The sequence below is a fragment of the Chiloscyllium plagiosum genome, chromosome 45 (assembly GCF_004010195.1).
Source record: "Chiloscyllium plagiosum isolate BGI_BamShark_2017 chromosome 45, ASM401019v2, whole genome shotgun sequence".
NCBI lineage: Eukaryota > Metazoa > Chordata > Chondrichthyes > Orectolobiformes > Hemiscylliidae > Chiloscyllium > Chiloscyllium plagiosum.
The window spans coordinates 10,104,710-10,120,821 of record NC_057754.1 but is presented as its reverse complement, the minus strand read 5'-3'; the positions used below and the strand labels follow the sequence as shown (position 1 = coordinate 10,120,821).

The 16,112-nt window shown below is 43.3% G+C and overlaps 1 protein-coding gene across 1 annotated transcript in view; it reads right to left on the bottom strand.

Moving 5' to 3' along the window:
* Positions 1 to 228: 228 nt before the first annotated feature.
* The window catches only part of LOC122543922 (zinc finger protein 850-like), a 70,147-nt gene continuing 54,263 nt past the window's right edge, over positions 229 to 16,112 (bottom strand). Inside the window, exon 3 of the mRNA XM_043682852.1 lies at positions 229 to 2,846. Within this exon, the coding sequence (XP_043538787.1) occupies positions 1,607 to 2,846 (1,240 nt within the window). The 3' untranslated portion in view covers positions 229 to 1,606. The remainder of the gene's footprint in view (positions 2,847 to 16,112) is intronic.

Here is a 16,112-nt window from a genome sequence, read left to right as displayed (position 1 = left end):
GAAGGCTCCTTTGGAGCCTTGGACAGAGATTGAGGGAGGAGTGTGGGCTGGTGGGGGTAGTGGACCTAACAAGGGATTCGCGGAGGGAATGGTCTTTACGGAGTGCAGATAGGAGTGGGGAGGGAAATATTTCCCTTGTGTTGGGGTCATTTAGGTCCATTAGCCAGGGGAAATACAGAGCAGTAGGGTAGGGGAATGGGTCTGGGTGGGTTACTCTTCGGAGGGTTGATGTGGACTTGTTGGGCCAAGTGGCCTGTTTCCACACTGTAGGGATTTCATGATCATTAGTTCTTTGTTTTATTCCAATTATAAACTTCCTTTGTAGCTGGTGTATGGAGAAGATCCTGTCCACTGTTGATCTGTCAGCACAGGAAGCACATCGTCCTTCTGGATACACTAGCTCTGTAAATAACTGGAATCATTTAAACATGACCCTCGGGAAAGTCTTGTCTGTAACACTTAGGAATGACATGCCTCGGTCATTGTTGCAATCTCCTCTGTCTCTGTTTTCATAGCTTGTGGCGATTTTTGCATCATGCATGTCGTATGGAACAGATCCTATATCCCAACAGGAGGAGGAGGAACTTAGATGCAGCCGTACATGTGACTTTCTGTGTTTGAACAGTCTGGCTGTGATTCCATCCTCACCGACGGCCTTTCTGCTTGCTTGGCAATCCACGGCTTTTTCCAGGTCGGGTGATGAAGGCTCTGTATCCAAGTCAACCACAATAAGAAGCTGCAGGAGTGTGTGAAATGGAGACAGGACTTTATCTGTGTCACAGGAGTACAGTTCAAAGGAGTGCTTAATGCAGTGGGGCATCTTCTTACTTTCATCAATGAGAATTTTAACATCTCCTGATCTCAAGGGGCTAACTTTAATGCTGGTTGGACCAAGTATACTCTTGATCCCAACAAATGTAGGACATAGATTTCTACTGTCACAGGCAATTTGGATTCCTTGACAAAGGTAATTGATCCAGTGTTTCTTTACACAGTGTCTCCCTTTCTTTTTGTCTGAAAGTCTCAGCTACTTTCAAATGATTCCACGTTGTAGATTTTGGGTTTACGTTGTATATCAGGCGGGCTTTGCTTTTTGCTTTAATGACAGATGGTCATTAGCTGGTCTCAGACCAGTCTTTTACAAGGGTTCTGTCTTGACCAAGTGTAGCTGCTGCTGGGTCATAATGTTTGAATTTTGCACCTCCCAAACTTTATTAAAATCAATGTTGAGTGACATTACTATGTTTTCCCAGTGTGGCAAAGTTTTTTTTTTGCTTCTGATCATTTAATTTCAAAATGTGAAGGATGTATAAGTTTGTAAGAATTATCAGCAAAAATTTATCAGCACTTTTTAATTGGAGATTCAATGAAACCTTTCAGACTTTTAGATTTGCACCAAAGATAAATTTTGGATTGAAGTAAAAGCTCAAATTTATTATAATCAAGTTCCTATCAGGAGTTCTTAAATTAAGTGAATAGATCACAGATGGTGTTTTTTAAGGGATATTGCAACCCCAAAAATCAGGAGCAGATCTAAAATATTCAACTAAAGCCAGTTACCAAAGTTGTTACATTCAACAGAAACCCGTCAAATATTATCATATGATCAAACCTGAATGTGATTAACAACAGAAGTCAAACTCTTCTGACGCTTATGAATTCGCTGATGTGTCAACAGATTGGATGACCGTGTGAATCCCTTCCCACAAGTGGAGCAGATGAATGGCCTCTCCCCGGTGTGAACTCGCTTGTGTACGTTGAGGTCAGAAGCAGACCTGAACCTCTTTCCACAGGCAATGCAGCTGAATTGCTTCTCCCCAGTGTGAACTCGCTTATGTGACCAAAGGCCAGATGAATGAGTGAATCCTTTCCCACAATCAGGGCAGATGAATGGCTTCTCTCCAGTGTGAACTCTCTGGTGTGCAGTGAGGTCAGAAGACTGCCTGAAACCCTTTCCACAGTAAGAGCAGCTAAACAGCATCTCTCCATTATGAATTCGCTGATGTAACATGAGACTGGCTGACTGGGTGAATCCCTTCCCACATTCTGAACAGGTGAATGGTCTCTCTCCAGTGTGAGTGCGTAAGTGCGCGGTGAGGGTAGATGATTGCCTGAAATTCCTTCCGCAGTGAGTGCAATTGAATGGCTTCTCCTCAGTGTGAATTCGTTGGTGTACAGCCAGGTTTGCTGACTGTGTGAATCCCATTCCACACTCCGAGCAGATGAATGGCTTCTCCCCAGTGTGAACTCTCTGGTGTGCATTGAGGTTGGATGAAGACCTGAACCTCTTCCCACAGTGACTGCAACTGAATGGCATCTCCTCAGTGTGAATTCTCTGATGTAACATGAGGCTGGCTGATTGAGTAAATCCCTTCCCACACATGGAGCAGGTGAATGGCCTCTGTGCAGGATCTTCATGCTGATGTGACATCAGGTCAGCTGAAGGCTTCAACCTCTTTCTGTGGGAAGTGCCATTGAATAGCCTCTTCCCAGTGTGAATTTGCTGATGTGACTGGAGGCTGGATGACTGAGCAAATCTCTTCCCGCATACTGAGCAGGTAAACGGCTTCTCCCCAGTGTGAATTCGCTGGTGTGCAGTGAGGGTGGATGACTGTCTGAACCTTTTTCCACAATAACTGCACTTGAATGGTCTCTCCTCAGTGTGAATTCGCTGATGTAACATGAGGCTGGCTGACTTGGCAAACCCCTTTCCACACATGGAGCAGATGAATGGCCTGTCTCCAGTGTGACTGCGTCGATGGGTTTCCAGCAGGCATGGATAATCAAATCCTTTGCCACAGTCCTCACACTTCCATGGTTTCTGTCCAGTGCCAACCCCAATGTGACTGCGTCGATGATATTCCAACCTGGATGGGTATCTGAATCTCTTCCCACAGTTTTCACATTTCCAAGGTTTCTCCATGTTGTTGGCGTCCTTGTATCTTTCCAGGTTTAATGGCAAGTTCAAAACTTGTTCAGGTATGCAACACGTTTCTAAACACAGTGAATGATGTGATGGTCTTCGGGCTGTATAATTAATTAAAGCTCTTTCCACAGTCAGTTCGTTGGACGACTCTCACTCAAGGGATTGAGAGAGTCTCGATGCTTTCCTAGTCACACCGATGTGTGAAATCTTTTCCCACAGACAGCATTTCACCTTCCAAATTCAAAGGCGGATCTTAATCAGGTCTTTTTGAATCCAGTCACCCTGTCGTGTTTCGAATTGGTTTTCCTGTGTTTCCTCCCCTTGACACCCTGCAAAGGGGCAGTTGAAAAAATTCGTGACGATATGCACAGGAAAGAAATTCAGAGCAGACAACTCTGGCTGCTTTCTTACATTGTCGCCCTTAAGCTGCAAACCCCACTTCTCTTGTGCTATACATGGGATTCCCTTACCAAGATGGCTGCCGGCCGGGGTTACCTGGATAACCCGAGCTCTCCCAGTGAAGGGTCACCGCCTCCTGCAAGATGGATGTTAGTGTACACCCTCCCCCTCCCCTCGGGCCTGTCACCATCCTTGGTGTTAACACGGGGCCGAGGGGCTCTTATTCGTGGCCTCAGGCGTTGATAAAGTCGCCAGGCCCCATTGCGGCGGCTTCCATTCCTACCCGGTCTCACATTCTTCTCCCGCCGCCCGAACCGTCCGCTCCTCCGCAGACTGGCCCCAGGAATGAGACGGAGCATGCTCAGAGCTCAGCCCGCTCCTGCACGTGCGCACTAGGCTCCCGTGGCCAGTGATTGGGGACTATCCGCAGCGCGAGCCCGACGAGGGGATCGTGAGACGTGTCAATGGAGCTGCATGGTGGCAAAGTCGTTGGTCCTGCTGCCAGGGACCCGGGTTCGATTCCAGCCGGGGGTGACTCCCTATGTCTGCGTAGGTTTCCTCCCATTGTCCAAAGATGTGCAGATTAGGTTGATTGGTCATGCTAAAGTTGCCCCAGGATCGGCAGGTCAGGTGCCTGAGTCTAGATTAGAGTGGTGCTGGAAAAGCACAGTAGGTGCCTGAGCCAATGGTAAATGCGGGGTTGTGGGGACTATGAAGGATGGTCCTTGGAGGATTGGTGCAGACTCAATGGGCTTGATGGTATATTTATCCTCAAGAAATCTATTCCAATTTGCCAGTATTTGGTCCATATCTTTCTAAACACTTCCTATTCATATAGTCATTCAGATGCCTTTTAAATATTGTGTCATATCAAACTCCACCACTTCCTCTAGTAGCTCATGCCATACTACACCATCCTTTTTGATTAGTGGTGCTGGAAGAGCACAGCAGTTCAGGCAGCATCTGAGGAGCAGCAAAATCGACGTTTCGGGCAAAAGAAGGGCTTTTGCCCGAAACGTCGATTTTGCTGCTCCTCGGATGCTGCCTGAACTGCGGTGCTCTTCCAGCACCCCTAATCCAAACTCTGGTTTCCAGCATCTGCAGTCATTGTTTTTACCATACTACACCATCCTCTGAGTGAAAAAGTTGCCCCTTAGGTTCCTTTTAAATCTTTCCCCTCTCAACTTAAACATATGCTCTCTAGTTTTGGACATTCCTACCCTGGGGAAAAGATCTTGCCTGCCTCTGCTCATGATTTATAAACCTCTAAAAGGTCACTCCTCAGCTTCCAATATTCCAGGGAAAATAGCCCCAGTCAAAATTAGTTGGACCATTGTTTTCAGAAGAAACAGGCGTGGGCAACTCCAACCCCCTCTCGGAGTTGCTTTGAACCACAGTATTTGGTGGGTGTAAGGCTCCCCCATTTGAGTTTCTATTGTCTTTGAGCAAGAGACTTTGTCTTGTAGTCCACCCAGGCAGCACGTCTGCCCTTACACACAGGTACCAGCCCAGACAAGACTCCACGTGCTTTATTCAGAGCACGTTTTGATTACCCAATGTCAGTACACAAGTTTACGTACATCTTACAAGTTTTAGATTTCTTATTACTATCCTGTACAATTTTCTCGGGATTTATTATAATTGTATAAGCATTATCCAAAATTTTATTCATACATGCCAGACTATGAATACATAATAGACCCTTACTGCCTTTATTAGTCAAGACATTGAAGGCAAGAGCAAGGAGATCGTGAAGCAGTTGTATATAACGTTAGATAGGCTACTGCCGAAGTTTTGTGTGCAGTTTCCTGTCACCACACTATAGGAGGATGTTGATACAAAAGAGATTCGCTGGATGTTGTCGAGGATGCAAATATAATTCAGATATAGAGACGCTGAATAATGGAAGAGCCAAACACATGAGTGCAAAAGATCTTGCAGCCTCTTTCAGTGGTCCCCAGCATAAGACATACCAGTCTTCAGCCAATTTGACTCATTTCACGTGATATCAAGAAACAGTTGGAGGTCGGTGCTGAAGACTTGAACTCCACAACTTCTGTCTCCCCTTGCCAAGCTTTTCCAGTAGTTACAATACTGGCATCTGCCGGTCAATGTGGAAAATTGCTTATGAATGTCCTGTACACAAAAAGTAGGACAAATCCAATCTAGCCAATTACCACCCCATAATACTACACTCAAGTCAACACTAAAGTGATGGAAGGTTTCATCAACAGTATACCCAGTTTGGGTTCCACCAGACCACTCAGCTTCTGACCTCATTACAGCCTTCATGGACAAAATAGCTGAACTCCAGAGGTGAGGCGAGTGAGTCCCTGACATCAAGGCTGCATTTGATCGAGTGTGGTATCAAGGAGCCCTAGTAAACCTGGAGTCAATGGGTATCGGGGCTAATTGGAGTCATACCTCGCACATAAGAAGATGGTTGTTATTGGCGGTCTGTCATCTTAGCTCCAGAACATCTCTGCAGGAGCTCCTCATGGTAGTGTCCTAGGTCCAAACATCTTCAGCTGCCTCATCAATCACCTTCCCTCCATCATAAGATCAGAGTGGGGGTGTTCGCAGATGATTGCACAATGTTCACCACTATTCGAGACTCCTCAGATACCAAAGCAGTTCATGTTCAAATGCAACAAGATCTGGACAATATGCAGGCTGAGGTTGACAAGAGGAAAGTAACATTCGTGCCAGACATACGTCAGGCAATGACTATCTCGAGTAAGCGATGATATAACCATTGCTCTTGACATTGAGTGGAGCTATCATCACTGCATCTCCCACTATCAACATGCTTAGGTTACCACTGACTAAAAACTCAATAGGGACCCACCACATAAACATGATGGCTACAAGAACAGGTCATAGACTCAAAATACAGTGGCGGGTAACATACCTCCTGACTCACCAAAGCCTGTTCACCGACTACAAGGCGCAAGTCAGAAATGTGGAGGAGAAAGTGAGGACTGCAGATGCTGGAGATCAGAGTCAAAAAAATATGGTGCTTAAAAGCACAACAGGTCAGACTGCATCTGAGGAGCAGGAGAATCAACGTTTAAGGCATAAGCCCTGAAGGGCTTAAACCCGAAATGTCGATTCTCCTGTTGCTCAGATACTGCCTGACCTGCAGTGCTTTTCCAGTGCGCACTTTTCGACACAAGTCAGGAGTATGATGGAATTCTCTCCACTGCCTGGATGGATGCAATTCCAACAACACTCAAATGGCTTGACACCATCTAAGACAAAGCAGCCCGCTTGATGTGCTCTCCATCCACAAGCATCCACTCACTCTCCCACCAACACTCAGTAGCAGCTGTGTGCACTGTCTAGAGGATGCACTGCACAAATTCACCAAAGATCCCCAGACAGCACCTTCCAAACCTATAACCACTTCCATCTAAAAAGGATAAGGGCAGCAGATATATGGGAACATCATCACCTTCAAGTCCCCCTCTAATACACTCACCAATTTGCCTTGGAAATACATCATTCTTCCACTGTTGCTGGGTCAAAATCCTGGAATTCCCTTCCTCATGGCATTGAGAGTCACCTCACAGCAGGTAGACTGCAGTGGTTCAAGACACCTCCTCAAGGGCAACTAGGGATGGGCAATAAATGCTGGCTAGCCAGTGACACCCACTTCCCACAAATGAATAAAAAATTTATACTTTAAAACATGCCTTTCTGAGTGTTCTTGTTGGTGTAGATCCAAAAGGGAATGGTCAAGGGAAACTACGGAGCTGAAACTGATTCACCAAGCATGGTATTCGTTAAACAAGGAGAATGAGAGTTCTGGCAGCATCATTCGCATTAGGTTACCTATCCGAGGATATTAACATCATTTGACATGTCCTTTGTGGAAACCCACATTAAGTTATAGTGTTAGATTACCTGCCACTATTGCTTAATTGACTAAAACACTAACCTGCGTTGATTAAAATTAATAAAAGACCATTAAAACTATTGATTAAAAAAAATGAAAATTCCTAGCATAGGAAAAAGTAAAAGAGAGAAGAAATGGAAAGAGAGTTTGAACTTCAATTGGACAGGAAAGTCGATGCAACAGGATGGAGGAGGATAGTGATGATGAGCAAATTCGTTGTAGCAAACAGCCTGGTAGGGATACATACAATATGTCTGAGACGGGTGTCCCACGTTCAGACAAACAAAATTTGGACCCAACCAGGACAACACTACGTTCAGACCAACAAAATTTGGACCCAACCAGGACAACACTCTGGGACACCCGCACCAACCAACCCAACCGCCCCGTGGCTGAACTCCCCCTCCCACTCCGTCAAGGACATGCAGGTCCTTAGCCTCCTTCATCACCAGACCATGGCAACACGACGCCTGGAGGAAGAGCGACTCATCTTCCGCCTAGGAACCCTCCAGCCACACGGGATGAATGCGGATTTCTCTCCTTGGATGCTGCCTGACCTGCTGCGCTTTTCCAGCAATACATTTTTAAGCTCTGATCTCCAGTCCTCACTTTCTCCTAGATCCCATCCGGCTCAGGGGACTAGTCTATTTTCACACTCTGCAGAATTTCTAATACCTCTTCCTTGTGAACCTCAATCTCGTCTAGTCTAGATGCAAGTATCTCTGTATCTTCCTCGCTAATATTTTCATTTCCTATAGTGAACACTGTCGAAAAATATTTATTTAGTGCTTCCAGACTGTGTGGGTAATGTTAATTCAGAACAGGCAGGGCTAGTGAGGTGTTTGCAGTGCTGTCAGAGGTAGTATCAGGAGAATAAGAAGAAGTGAAAAAGGCAATTTTGAGTGCCTACAAATTGGTAATTGAAGCATGTAGGCAATGGTTCAGAAATGTGAGAAAGGAACCAGGCCAGACTTACATTGATTTTAAAAGAATTAAACATAGTAACTTCGATAGATGGATGACAGCATTAAAGACAGCCAAGACATATGAGAATCTAAGAGAATACTCTGCTGGAGGAGTTTAAAAACTCTGTTCCAGAAATGATAAGAACTCATTGAGGACCAGGAAGTTCAAACAGTGAGAAAAGCAGCAAAGATGGCAGATGAATACGCCTTAGTGGATAAACTGAAATTTAGCGTCCCGACAGCAATTTCATTCCGCGAGGGATAGAAATTGAGAAGAAGGGAGATCCTTCAAATGAGAAGTGAAAAGTAGATCACACTGGGAACAGTTTACCACATGTGAAAAAAGAAACCCAAGAGGGTGAAAGGCCTCGGTGTTTTCACTGCAATAAGGTGGGACACAAAGTGGTTTGAGAAAGGCACTGGGAAAAAGGATGCGGTAAAAAAGGCCAAACCAGTGGGATCACTTGAAGTAGTGAACGAAATCCCAAAAGAAGTCAAGCAGCTGGTATGCTGTTTCAAGAAACTCTTCCCCCATTTTATAATTTTACATACCAACTTCGCAACAATAGTAAGATCTTTTCAAAGACTTCACCTGGGTAGGTAAGATTTACTCAGGTAGAACAGTTGGGAGTAGGTAAAGAAGTTAAAATATTGAGAGATAAAGGACCTAGTCTGTCTCTAATAGTAAGAGATGAAAATACTTGCATTCCTGAAATATTACCTGAGAGTGGTAATCTGCAGAATGAATGGAGAGGGAAGTAGTGTTCCCCTCTATAAGTTAAGGTGAGAAAGTCCCCTCAAGACTAAGGAAGTGACAGTGGGAGTGATGGAAAACTTGGCTATTCCAAAAATACAGTTTATTCTTGGAAATGATATAGCTGGATCACAGATGGGAGTGATGCCCATTGTAGTGGAAAGGCCAAAGGAAAACCACGGAACTGAGGAGTTAAAAGAAAAATACCCTGAAATCTTTCTGGACTGTGTGGTGACAAGATCCTACAGCCATAAGTTAAAACAAGGGAAAACAAAAGAGAAAGATGAAGGAATTGAGGTCCAGTTAGCTAACTGATAAGATGGTAAAGGACAAACCTAAGCAGGTAGAGGATCAGATAGATATTTTGGTTCTGAAAGATTAATGAAGATACAATAAAAAGATTGAAGACAAAAAAAGGATTTACATCATAAAACCTACTCGGAAAAGGTATCAGTGTATTTCAGAATGCTACTGCCTTAAGGATAAAACCCTAAGATGGAAATGGAGACCTTGGCAGGTTATTGCAGGTGAGAAGTGGGAAGGAGTTCACCAGATTGTGTTGCCAGTAGAATACAGACAGGAAGTATTGCAGGTGGCGCATGATCATCCAGGAGTGACGACTCAGGATAAGAAACAGAAACATTTCTATTGGCCTGGATTACATAAAGATGTGGTTGAATATTGCCATCCTTGTCAGATGGTAGGAAAGCCACAGGCAGTGATAAAACCAGTGCCTTTCATGCCACTTCCTGGATATGAAGAACTTTTACACAGGTTATAATTGAAGTCCCCTCCCTAAAACCAAAAGTGGGAACCAGAATTTGCTAACCGTAATGGATGTGTCTATCAGGTTTCCGGATGCTTTTCCACTGTGGAATGTTAAGATGTAAAAGGTTGTGGAAGAGTTGCTTGCTTTCTTTACCGGTTATGGATTGCCCAGGAAAATTCAGTCAGATATCAAGGGTCCAGTTTTACTGCCAAAATGTTTAAGGAGGTCACAGTTTAGGCATCAAACACTTTACATCAAATGCGTACCATCCTGCATCCCAGGGAGCATTGAAAAGGTGATGCTGAGGGCTTATGGCCAGGAATACCCAAATGATTGGGATAAAGAAATCCCATTTTTATTATTTGCCATTAGAGATGCTCCAAATGAATCGACTCAGTTTACTCCATTTGAATTGATATTTGGTCATACAGTAAGAGGGCCTTTAAAAATTACAGAAAAGTTGATAGTTCTCAGTCAAAGATCTCACAATTGGATTATGTATCTGAGTGAGAGAAAGATTAAACAGAGTCGGTGAATTAGCTAGACAACATTTGAAGGTGGCACAGCTCCGAATGAAGCAAGACGCAAATAAGAAATCTAAAATTCGTACGTTTGCCCACGGTGATAAAGTATTGATGCTGTTACCAGTGGTAGGGGATCTCTTCAAAGCAAAGTTTAGTGGTGCCTATCAGATTGAGAAGAAGTTAAGTCAGGTGATTTAAGTGGTAAAGATGCTAGAGAGGGGAAAAACAATTAGGTATGTCATGTGAACGTGCTGAAAACATTGCTATGACAGAGGAAGGGAACCAGACAAACAGGTATTAGTTACTGCCACTCAGTGAGGAATCAATTCCAGATGATTTGGATTTTGATATGCCTCAGAATACATTGAATAATGGGGAAGTCCTTAAGGAATGTGATTGGGTAGTGAGCTATCTGTCCCAGAACAGAGAACTGAATTGAAATAGGGCCATGAGGACCCTTGTAGAAATAGAATAGGGAGGACAAATGTCATTGTACAAGGTTGATGTAGGGAATGCTATTCCAATTAATCATCATCCTTATAGGCTTAATCCTCTCAAAGTAGCGCAGGTTCGAAAGTGGAAGCAATACTCCAAGAAAACATCATAGAGATGAGTCAAAGTGAGTGTAATTTGCCGATCATGTGCATTCACAAACATGATGGTATTCAACGATTCTGCGTAGATTATTCGCATGGTAAATGCTGTGACCAAATCCGACTCATACCCAAATCCAAGGCTGGGGGATTGTGTGGAAAAAGTAGGACAAGCCACTTACATCACAAAGTTGGAGTTACTTCACTGTCACTCGCAAGTACCTTTGTCAGAGAAAGCAAAAGAAGTTTTCGCATTTGTAACTCTAAATGGGCTATACCAATTCAAAGTGACGTCCTTTAGAATGAAAAACGCACCAGCCATTTTTTAAAGGCTTAAACAGAGTTGTGGCAAGATTGACTAATTGTGCCATCTGCGTAGATGACTTAGTGATCATTAGCCATTTGTGGATAGATGACCTGGAGCATTTGGCAGAGCTCTTTAAAAGACTACTAAAGGCAAAGTTGGTCACAAACTTGGCAAAAGCAGAACTTGTGAAGGCAGAAGTGACATTCTTCGGGCAGATCATTGGATATGGAAGGCTGACACCAAGGAACATGAAGACGAAGGCCATCAAGCAATTCCCAAAACGTCTTGAAAGAAGGAAGTGCTATGACTTTTAGGATTGAGCGGATTCTGCAGGACATTTGTACCAAACTTCAGTCATGTAGTGGCACTGTTGATGGATTTATTAAAAAGAAACTCAAAATTTCAGTGGACAGAACAATGCCAGGAGAGAGTTGAGAATTTAAAAGCAGTGTTAACCACTGCACTAGTGTTAGCCATGTCAAATTTATTGAAACCCTTCAACGCAAGCAAAATAGGTGTTGGAGCTGTGTTGTTACAAGAGAGTGATTGTGGAGTTGAAAGGCCAATTGGTTATTTTTTTTAAAAAATTCAATCATTGGAAAAGAGTTATTGAGTTTGGTAATAGCCTTACAATATCTTAATCTTTACAGTGCAAACAATGTATCAGAGATGATTACGTATACCGCTCACAATCCTTTGATATTTCTGAAAAGGTTTATGGACAAGAACAACCAGATTATTTTGCTGGAATCTGACATTATAAGCATTTAATTTATGGATTGTACATGTTGAGGGGTCGTGAAAATATTATCGCAGATGCTTTATTGTGAGTTTAAAAGAAAAATGCTTCTATAAAGATAGAAAGAGTAGTGTTCAATATTGCATAGAAATAGAATTAATATGAAATGTGTAACACTGGATTAATGAGCTATGGATCTGGTGATATAATGTAGTTAAGATTTTAAAAGAAATAAAACAAAAAAAAGGCATCTTTTCATTATGATGGTTCATTTTTTTTCTTGGGGGGGAAAAATGTTGTGAAGTTGTGTAGAGTAATTATAGATTGGGAGGCAGGAAGTTAGAATTTGGAGTTTGTAAAACTGTAAAATGGGGAAAGCATTGCATGGTCCCTTTAAAAGATAGTGCTTTTTCGGTGCTCAGCAATTTAAAATGGATGTCTGTGAGCAGCAGCTTGAACATTTGCCAGTACACAGAGAGCTCGAACTGAAACATTTGTATTGAAAGGCCATACAGTTAGCAGGCCAAGCATCAGTTTTTACCAAAACAACAGGCTTTTGAATTTTGCCAATCAGTTTGAACCAAGCATTTAGATTCAAAAAAACCTATTAAATTTAAATCTGATAGTTTTAACAACATAGGACCAATCCTATTGTAAGCAATATGATATATCATCAAGGGTATAAAAGAAGAGAATAATTGGACAAAGACTCCAGAGCTAACAGTGATCCACTGGAGTTAACAGCCCTCAGCGCTCTCTCTCTCTCTCTCTTGAGAATTAGAATCTCTGGCTCTCACAGTCATTTATGTCTTAGAGAAAGCACCACCTAAATAACAGTGGTACCAACAATGGAGAAGGCGTTCCTTATAGAAGAATCGACAGAGAAGGCACAGAACATTCTAGAAGACATGCAACCTGGCTGTAATTTGGAGAGACTGTTTTTTTCATATATGATTGTGACTCGTATTTATTAGAATTGCACACCATTAGAATCTTGTTTTACTTGGGAATAGTTAGGAGTTAGAAGGAATGTATTTGATTGCTAATAGTTTAGATTAGATTAGATTAGATTAGATTACAGTGTGGAAACAGGCCCTTCGGCCCAACAAGTCCACACCGACCCGCCGAAGCGAAACCCACCCATACCCCTACATTTACCCCTTACCTAACACTACGGGCAATTTAGTATGGCCAATTCACCTAACCTGCATATCTTTGGACTGTGGGAGGAAACCCACACAGACACGGGGAGAACGTGCAAACTCCACACAGTCAGTCGCCTGAGTCGGGAATTGAACCCGGGTCTCTGGCGCTGCGAGGCAGCAGTGCTAACCACTGTGCCACCGTGCCGCCCAACTGTGCCACCGTGCCGCCCAACTGTGCCACTAATTAACAAATTAGTTAATTTGTTCACAGTTCGAGTTAGATAAATAAATTGTTACTTCTTGAATTTAGAGTGAGTGTCAGGGATTTATTTTATTTAACCACTAGAAGTTGCTGAAAAGCAGGTTAGACCACTTTCACACTCTTCCTCCAGATTATGGGGCAAGGTGCTCCTCTTTGGATCTGGGGGTAGGGGTCAACCTTCACTTTATAACACAAGTAAGCATGTGCGTGAGAGAATAAGTGGCTTTGAGAGCAGATATAAGTGCATGTACAAAAGAGAACATGTGTGTGTTTAACTTGAGACTGGGACTAGACCAGACAAACAAATGCTTCAACTCATGCCGTGTCACACACAGAGATCAGTGTGGACTCTTAAGAACATATAAGCTTCCCTATCCTGTCCTAGCATCGCCAAAAATCTCTCCACAACGCTGATTGGGAGAGGAGAAAAATATAGGCTGAGAGGCAATCACATCTGTCCCTACTTTTCAATGAATTCAATCAAAAATGCTGAAAGTATATGCGAGCAGTGACAAATACAGCACTGATTAACAACACTTCCTAAGGTTACCCCCCAATCCCTGCCCCTTCCCTTCCCCAACAATTTGAGGCCTACCATATCTCTTCCTGGTTCCCATGTGAAAAATTAATAAAATGGACAGCTGTTGCTTGGCACTTCATTCTGGTCATATTTATTAAATTACTCAATTCTTAAAATTATCAATTTACTGCTCTGAGTTTTTTGTTTACTCTTCAGCAAGTTGCTTAATGTTTCCCTCATACTACTTGTATTTTGAAGTTCATGGTCACTATGGAGCCAAACCAGATCCTGGGCAGCTGCTGTTACCATGGCTCCAAATTCTGGAACTCAAATGGAATGCTTGGGGCGAGGCAGGGTAGAAGGTTTTAAGGAGCCCCATGGCCCACAATTCCTCTCCACATTCCAATTACAGCACAAAAGGAAGGAATATGGACGACTCATCTCTGGCCATTGCACTTTTTCCCCTTCATATAGTTGTCCAGTTCTCTTTTAAGAAGGTTGTTGGAATCTGAAATGCACTGTCAGATTCAACGTGCAGTGTTAGACTCAACTTACGGGCAAAAAAAATGATTTTCCCGATGCCAGCATTGCTTTTGTTAATCACGTTAAACTGGGGTCCCTTACTTCTCGATTCTTCCAACACAGGTGAAATAACTCTAACCGAATCACCCTTTTTTTACACATGCATAGTACGTGACACTGAACAGCTAGCTCAGAGCCGGTGTCTCGAGTGAACAGAACTCCTGACACTCCTGTTTGTATTGATCAGCCAGGGCTCCGTGATGGGAAGAAATTAACAGCCCCAATCAGGGAACTCATATTCTGTGAGGTCCTGTTCCAATCACTACAACAGGGAACACTTTTTCCCTCTTTATCTAATGGGAGCAATTGTCATAGAATCCCTGCAGTGCAGATAGAGGCCATTTGGCCCACTGGTCTTGTAGGAAATAAGTCTGAAGAATTTGTAATAGAAAATAAGTGGATGGCAAAGGAATCAAACAGGTTTTTTTATACTGGTCTTCATTGTAGAAGAGGTAACACCCCAGAAGCAGCAATAAATCAGGAAATGGAGGAGATAGAGCAGCTGAAGAAAATTAAAATCATGAGAGAAATGTTATTGAGAAATTGTGGGAGCTGTGCGCTGAGACGGTCAACATTCTGGGATCTTAAACGAAATGACTAGAGAGATAGTAGATGAGTTGGCTTTGGTTTTTTTGATGATTCAGTCAATTCGGGGAAGATTCCATAGATTGGAAAATAGAAACCTACCTAAAAACATACAGAGGTCAGCAGAAGGCCATACCACCCCTCGAGGCTGCTCCACCATTCATTATCAACATGAATTATTGTCAGGCCCAATATCCTAATCATGCCCTCCCTCCACATCCTTTGATCCCTTTAGCAACAAGAGTCACATCTATGTCCTTGATAAAACATAATGCTATGGCCTCAACACTTTCTATGACAGTGAATTGCATAGGTTCACCAGATCTCTGCGTGAAGACATTTCTCCTCTCAGTCTGAAAAAGGTTTACTCCTCATCCTTAAATGATGATCCCTGGTTCTGGACCTGCCCCCCACTATTGAGAACATCCTGACAGAATCTAACACGTCATAGAGATGTACAGCACAGAAACAGACCCTCAGTCCAACCTGTCCATGCCGACCAGATATCCCAACCCAATCGAGTCCCACCTGCCAGCACCCGACCCATATCCCTCCAAACCCTTCCTATTCATATACCCATCCAAATGTCTCTTAAATGTTGCAATTGTACCAGCCTCCACCACTTCCTCTGGCAGCTCATTCCATATACGTACCACCCTCTCTGTGAAACTGTTGCCCCGTAGGTCTCTTTTATATCTTTCCCCTCTCACCCTAAACATATGCCCTCTAGTTCTGGACTCCACGACCCCAGGGAAAAGACTTTGCCTATCTATCCTATCCATGCCCCTTATATTTTGTAAACCTCTATAAGGTCACCCCTCAGCCTCCGACACTCCAGGGAAAACAGCCCCAGCCTGTTCAGCCTCTCCCTGTAGCTCAGATCCTCCAACCCTGGCAACATCCTTGTAAATCTTTTCTGAACCCTTTCAAGTTTCACAACATCTTTCCGATAGGAAGGAGACCAGAATTGCATGCAATATTCCAACAGTGGCGAAACCAATGTCCTGTACAGCTGCAACATGATCTCCCAACTCCTGTACTCAATACTCTGACCAATAAAGGAAAGCATACCAAACGCCTTCTTCACTATCCTATCTACCTGCGACTCCACTTTCAAGGAGCTATGAACCTGCACTCCAAGGTT